General features: G+C 36.5%; 1 protein-coding gene across 1 annotated transcript; it reads right to left on the bottom strand.

Annotated features, from left to right (window-relative positions):
• On the bottom strand, window positions 1–7,171 carry LOC129747040 (uncharacterized). Its single transcript, XM_055741053.1, has 2 exons — window positions 7,044–7,171; window positions 1–699 (listed from the first exon to the last, which is right to left on the bottom strand). Exon 2 carries the CDS (start codon window positions 687–689, stop codon window positions 396–398), a length of 294 nt encoding a protein of 97 aa, XP_055597028.1. The 5' UTR covers window positions 690–699; window positions 7,044–7,171; the 3' UTR covers window positions 1–395.
• Window positions 7,172–7,637: the final 466 nt, after the last annotated feature.

Raw genomic sequence — 7,637 nt, 5'->3', positions numbered from 1 at the left:
CGAACTTTATTCAGTAGCGAAATCGTTCCTTATTGGGCTATAAAACAACTGTTTAACTAATCCTTCCGGCAGGTAGAAAGCTGCAAAAAGACTAATTGGCACTATCGTGGAAGAATAACAAGTGATTGTGGCACAAGTTTAGTCTAAAAAGGTAACACATAAATTTTGTTTGTTTTGTTTATAAGAGAGAAACAATGCATCTTGTTCCATTCAGCACTAGTTGGTCGTACCGTAATAAAATAAAACTTTTATGAAACTACTTAATCCTAACCATGGCGTTTTTGTGTCAGCTCGAAAAATCCGATCCGTAGTCCGGTAGACATGAGCCTGGTGATAGTAACTCTTCAAATCATTCCCTAAACCGGGAAAATCATTCCAATTCCGCTGCTCCCCCTTTAGTTGTGTCCGACCTGATCGACCTGCGACTGCAGATTGGTGATCACTTCCTTCGGGACCTGATCGCCGAGCAGTTGGAACAGATCCACCCGCTGGTCTCCGGGGATGGCTTCGATGGCCGCCACCTGGATACCCTCCTGGACTCCCTGGATGGTGGCATCGCTCGGGATCAGACGCTGCGATTGGGCCTGTCGGATTGCTTCGTTCGTGAGGGCGGCTCCATCACGTTCCTGGGGTGCGCCCAAGGCGGCGGCAGCCAGCGCCACAACGCACAGACAGACGATCACTTTCATGTTGGATGAACTGCAATGGAACAAGAGAATTTTTTTCTTTAGAAACAAATTCAAGAGAAAAAGTCAACAAAATTGTTAACTAAGATATCGGAACTATGAATTCAGGGCTCAAACATTGGAACTCAGAATTGAGAACGCAGAAATCGAAACTCACAAATCGGAACTCAGATTCAGGACTCAAACAGTAGAATTCGCCAGAACTCAGAACTCCAAAATTACAGCTCAGAATTTGAAACCTAGAAACAGGATTAAGAATTCAAAACTCAAAACTCAGAAATCGGACGCAGAGCTCTGAATTTAGAACTAAGATATCCGTACCCCGACTAAAGACTCAGTTATCGGAACTCAGAATTCACAGCTTAAAATTGAAGCTCAGAGTTAAAAATTTAAGACTCAAACAACTGAGCTCAGAATTCAGAACATAAGAACTCATAACCCAGAACTCAGAATTCTAGACTTAAACATTAGAACTCATAATTCAAAACTCAGAAATTAGGATTGAGAACTCAGAACTCAGAATCCCGTACGCGTCTGTTCTCCATCTCAGGGGTGGCGTGCGGAGTGCAACAACTTGGTTCCAGGCAAAACAGCAACATCACGACAGTTCTCTTGCGAGTTAGTGGGATTAGCTGTGGCCTTGTTAGCCCGTGACTAAAAAAATACAAGCAACAAACAACGAAAGTAAAAAACTCAGAATCTCGAACTCAGAAATCAGAACGTAGAGTTCAGAACTCTGAATTTAAAAATCGGAAATCGGACCTGTTAACTCGGAACTCAGATCACAAGCATTAGAGTTTAGAGTTCAGAACTTTGAATTCTAAACTCTTAACTCAGAAATCGAATTTCAAAACCACGAAAGCGGATACTTAGGAATCGAAAATTTGGAATCCGAGACTCCAATATTTGATCCCAGAATTAAATACTCAGAAATCTGGGCTCATACAAAAAAATTCAGAACTCTGAATTCACGACTAAGAAATCGGAACTCGAAATTGAAAACTCAGAAATCCTAACTCTGTTGCTTAATTTATCCGACTTTCCTAAATTTTAAGTTCTCAGTCCTGATTTCTGAGTTATAAGGTATGAGTTCTAATGTTTGGATTCCAAGTTTTAAATTCTGTATTCTGAGTTCCGATTTCTGAGCTCCGAATTCTGAGTTCTGAATTATGAATTATAACGTATGAGTCTTGAATTGTGAGTCCGATTTTCGATTTTTGCGTTCTGAAATCTTATTTTCGAGTCCTGAGTTCTGGGTTTCAGTTTCTGAGCTAGAATTTCATGAAGAGATTAATCACTGTAATTTATGTTTGTTACTTAATTTATCGGCCTTAAGACTTTGAAATTTTATAGACGGATAGAAAGTGAAAGACGATGAAAATAGCACTACAGGCTATGGTGACATCTCTCTGTAAAATAGTTTCTTCCAGCGATCTATTCAAAACTCAGAAATCAGAACTGAGAACTCAGAATCCCGAACTCAAAAATCAGAGATCGGAACTTAGAACTCAGAATCCAAAACTTAGAAATCGGAACTCATAATTCAGAACTTAAAACTTAGAATTCTAATATTAGAACTCAAACCTTATAACTCAGAAATCAGGACTGATAAATTAAAATTCAGAACTCAAAATCCGAACTCAGAATCCAGAACTTAGAAATCGGAACTAAGAGCACCTGTATCCGTGGTCCAAACAGACGGTTTAGACCCAAATTCCGACCCGTGCAACCGCACTGGTGATCCAATATACCAGTTTCAACTCAACTTTTTTTAGAGCTGGTATAAGGATTGATCCAAAACTGATGAGATTTGGATCCAATTTGACGCAGTTCTAAACCGTTTGACAGTTAATGGAACACGAGTGCAGTTGCCAGTTTTTTTTTCATTGGATCGGATCTAATTTCTTTAGTTCAATTCTTGTATAAATTAGACTCACGAATAGATCACGAATACAGATGCTCTAAGAATCTAGAACTCAAAAATCGTAACTCAGTACTCAATCATTAGAACTATGAATTAAGAGCTAAGAAATCAGGATTCCAAATGTATAACTCAAAACTCAGGTCTCAGAGTTCAGAAATCCGAATCCAGACAGCAAAATTCAGAATTTAAAATTTAGAATTCAGAATTCAGAAACTCGAAACAGAAATCCGAAATTCAGAAATCAGAACTCTGATCTCACAATTTACTTCTCAGAACTATTCAGAAGTCAGAGCCCAGAACTCAGAAATCAAAACGTTGAGGTTGTTATTCCGAATTCTGAAGTTGAATCTGAGAAATTATAGTTCGTAGTTCGAAAATTCACATTTAGAGTACGCAACAGAGAATTTAGGTGCCTCAGAGAGTTAAGAAATTATTGAATTTGGAATTTTAGACTTCTGAGAAGGATTTCAATCCTTAAAAATTCTGAATTTCGATTTTAGTTGGAGTAAGAATCAATAATCAGTATGAGAAATGATAACTGATGTTGAAATTTGAGAATATAAATTTGAAACTTTCATTTACCTTAGATTTTAGAATGGGAAACTCGAGATCGCCATGGGTTATAGGTACGGAACTATAAATCAGATTTTCAAATCAAAATGTTTCAAATTTGGGAACTCAAACATCGAAATTAAGTTTTTCGGTTCTTATTAAAACATTATTATAATTTCATAATTCTAACTTCAGATTTGAAGATGCTAAATTAATGTTTGGTGTGTTGAATTCAAAATTTAAGGTTAACTTTCTAAAATATTACACCAAGTTCTGAGTCCATTTCTGAAGGAAAGAACATTAGCTTTTAGGGTTTTATTCTCAAAATCAGAATATTCCAGCCATCTTAAAGTTTATTAAATTTCCTGAACTACATTCTTTAAAGTTATTTCAGACCTTGCTAAAATTTTCAATTTATAAACTAAGCAAATGGAATAAGACTCAAAGAAAAAAAATCCCTATCATTTTAACGAACTCTCCAAAATTTTTATTTTAAAATTTACGAAATCATTATTATTATTCCTAAATCCTTCCAAAATAGCAAAAAACTCATAACCAAAAAATTGATAATACTAAAAAAATGTTTTTTGTTTAATCAAAAAAAATAAATTGAATTCACTTTTAGGTGTTTTGTACATTGCAACCTCATTCGTGTTATATTAACTGTCAAATGGTTAAGAACTGTATCAAATTGGATCCAAATCTCATCAGTTTTAGATAAATCCTTATACCGGTTCTAAATAATGTTGAATTAAAACTGGTATAATAGAACACGGATGCGGTTGCTTGGGTCAGAATTTGGGTCTAAATCGGCTGTTTGAACCACGGATACAGGTGCTCTAAGAGCAAGTTCACTGGTGCTGGGAAAAAGTTGTGGAAATGTTGACACTTGTAGCACATTTTGAAAATTTGACCATGGAAAAATGTTTTAAAGATCTTTGGGCGTTGTATTTTTTTATAGCACTGTTTCTTTGTCAGCCGTATGTGATGGAAATAATGCTATTTTTGCATGCGGAAATACAACACGTGTTGTAAAAAAACTTGAAGGCCACAGATCTTGAAAATGTTTTTTCATGGCAAAATTTTCAAAATATGCTAACAGTGTCAAAATTTCTACCACTTTTTACCAACACCAGTGAAATTGCTGAAGAACTTAATATAATTGATGGTTTATCGAAGTAGGCCTTGGTTGAACGTGACGGACTTGTTTTTTTGGAGCTAATAATTTTATGTTATCAGAATTTAAACATATTATTGTAAATTGTAATTCAATTGTCAGTTTTTCGAGCTGTTCAACTGGGAATACCAATAGTGATAACGTGGTGGATAGTTTTATCTGTTGAACGCCGTTTTGTCGAACTGTCTGGTGTTGTGAAAAATTTGATCACAAATGGGACTGACTTGAGGATTCAAGGAGGAATGAAAAAATTGGGTCAATTGTGGCTACTGGAAGAAGTGTATTTTGGCGGAAGCGTGAATTTTTAGCTAAGCTGGGGCTGGGAATTGTTAACAAAGTCCTCGACTACAGGAGCAGCATTTTAAAAGAGTTTCCTTATCTTAGTTGTACAGCATGCTTATTCATATGGTGAAAAGGACAAAATGAAAAAATAAATAACTCAAAACATTATGGCGTACATTAAGATCCAGAAAATTCGCCTTAGTATCTTCTTGTTTTTTATTTTATATCTTCCAAAAAAATGTATTTTTTATGTTCTTTTTAAAGAAGCATGTTAAATGAATCTTTAACATTTCCAGATATTTTATATACATCATCAAGAAGCTTGTTCCGGTTTAATGCAGAATCAGAATTCATGAAGTATCTTGTAGAATATCGATTGTTGCTTGTGTGAATATAATATCATTTTTAAGTGACTCTCGTTGACTACCATTGAGAAAATAAGTGATTTAGTTTACTAAATCTTGTCTGATTTTTTTCAAATTACTGGTTTTTTGACCGTGGACTTTTCTTCACTGTATTATATCTATACCATTCAATTACTAATCTTGAAATAAACTCATACAAAACGTATTCTAATGAGCTGTAACTTATGTGACACAACACATCTCACAACGGTACCGTGAATTAATATTTACTACAGTTGCTGTTGTTATCTTGAAAATGATTAAAATTCAACTACAGTTTCATTTCATTTGACACCGTCAATCACAGTAGGGGAAATAAGGGCATAACGAGCACCCAGGGCGTAATGAGCACTCTTTTTTTCTACAAAAGTACGTATTTTCTTAAACAAATTTTCATTTGTTTCGTACTGCCTATAGTATTAATTTTTCATCAAAGAAGAAATATCCTTTTCATCTTTACAGAAATATTAAATAATAACCAGCTAGGTTCTCAAGTGAAGAAAATATTATCATTTTTGAGCACCCCGAAATAAGCTTTTATGACCTTTAAATCATCTTGATCTGAAATCTACGCACTGCAACATGATATAGACATTGTTACTCAATGTTCATCATCATAAAATTTTTGATTTTTCACTTTAATCAATTCTAAAACGCGTTTTTACGTAAATTTATTGACCTGGGGCGAACAGAGCACTTTTAATCAGGGCAAGATGAGCATTTTATGCCGTATAATCAAGCAGCGAATTCAACTCGATGAAGTTAACTGAATAATAGAGCTACAGTTTAACTTGTTTCATCTGACGATTTGGCCTATTGGTAAGGTGTCGGAGAGGTAATCAGTAGACTCGAGTTCGATTCCTTTTCGAAGGATTTTTTTTTCACATACCATTCATGATCGATTTTTTTATTTTAACATTATACGGCTAGTAGCATCATCCGTCAAACAAATCACCAGAAACATAATGTATGAGCATGTGTTAATTGTTTGAATTCTTCAAACAGACCTAGATTATTTTGTTATTGCTTTGTTCGATGAATCTACGCCTCACCGTTTAGTGCAAAATGCATCGATCATGAATGATAAATGACAAAAAAATCGCCTTGATCAGGAATTGAACTCGAGTCTACTGATTACCTCTCCGACACCTTACCAATAAGCCAAATCGTCAGATGAAACAAGTCAAGCTGTAGCTCTATTATTCAGTTGACTTCATCGAGTCGAATTCGCTGCTAGATTTCCCAGCAGAAAACGCTCATCTTTCCTTGATTAATGGTGCTTATACAGCCCCAGGGGGGTTCTCATTATGGTTTTCAGCTTTTGGCAAAAAAATTTAAAATGCCTTTCAAACGTTTTTATCTACTTTTTCAAGTTTCATCCAATTAGGCAATAGACTATTAGAGTGTCTGAACACGAAACAATGATGTAATTCACATATTCTTTTCTATGGTTAAATAAGCGTTTTCCTTAAGGTGGCCATTATGCCCTTATCTCCCCTACTGCAGCTTCCACTTCAGAAACCAGACGATACGAATGATCTTCAGCAAACACATTCTCTTGGAACAGCTCTCACCCTGAAGCCGTCATTCACAACTTGAACACTTCCATTGGAGACTTAATCCACCAACCAAGTAGAGTCACAATTGAAACAGTTCACTTATCCTCCATTCAATCAACCCTCATCATCACATAATCCGATTCAGCTGCAAGCGGTCGACTTTTCATTTTGTCCTCAATAACGTAACACTTTTGACCATCACTTGTGGTTGGCCCCAACCAGACCCCAAAAAAAGTGCTGAATGAAATCGAAAGTGGCTTCCCTCGCTTGCCTCGAAGCGGTGAAATTGGCCACTAGGCCTCTCTCAGTAGTTTTGAAACTGAACACTTCAAGGTGTTTCGGTTTTTTTTCGGGGTGTTTTGAAGGTTAACCCGCACTATTGTTTCAGTTCACAGAGAAATGGACTCGAACATTCGAATCTGGTTCTACCGGAATCACTCCGGAAAGCTTGAAACTCACCTGAAAAACGCAAAAACAGCGGATCCACGAGAGAAGCAGATGATCAGGTGGATGTTACCGGTGGAAAAATTCCTGTACAATAAAACGTTCGCGCCATTTCGAGCGATGCTTTTATATCACAACGAGCAACAAGCAAAGGCTGAGACGGTCGTCGATCGTTCGAAACTCTCCCACCTCGTTTTGGGAGGCCCTGAATGAAGCCACCAGCCTGAGCTGAATGATCTGCTGCATGCTCCATGGAGAGAACTGGTTAACCGGTTGTCTGGCTGGGAGGACACTCTTCTTGGGCCGATTGGTACCTGGCCTCGGCTTGGCCAGAGCTTAGAATTGGTTTAGGGTCTTTCTTTACCGATGGGGGCCAAAAAGAGTGATTCTCAAGCTGAGAATTGCCAATTTAATCATTCAATAAGATTTAAAAAAAAAAACCGTTTCCTAACCTTTAAAAATAGTAGCGCATTACTTTTTTTCAAGGTGAATTCTAGCATTTTTGTCTGCTCGATTCAGGTAAACTTTACCTCGTTGTAAGGTAAGTTTCACTTCGGTAAGGTAAAAGTTACCTTTTCGGATTTCACAAGCATTCACTTTTTGTCTCGG

The sequence above is a fragment of the Uranotaenia lowii genome, chromosome 2, assembly GCF_029784155.1.
Source record: "Uranotaenia lowii strain MFRU-FL chromosome 2, ASM2978415v1, whole genome shotgun sequence".
Classification (NCBI taxonomy): Eukaryota; Metazoa; Arthropoda; class Insecta; order Diptera; family Culicidae; genus Uranotaenia; species Uranotaenia lowii.
Note: the sequence above shows the minus strand (reverse complement) of the source record. Positions and strands in the feature narration are given on the sequence as shown.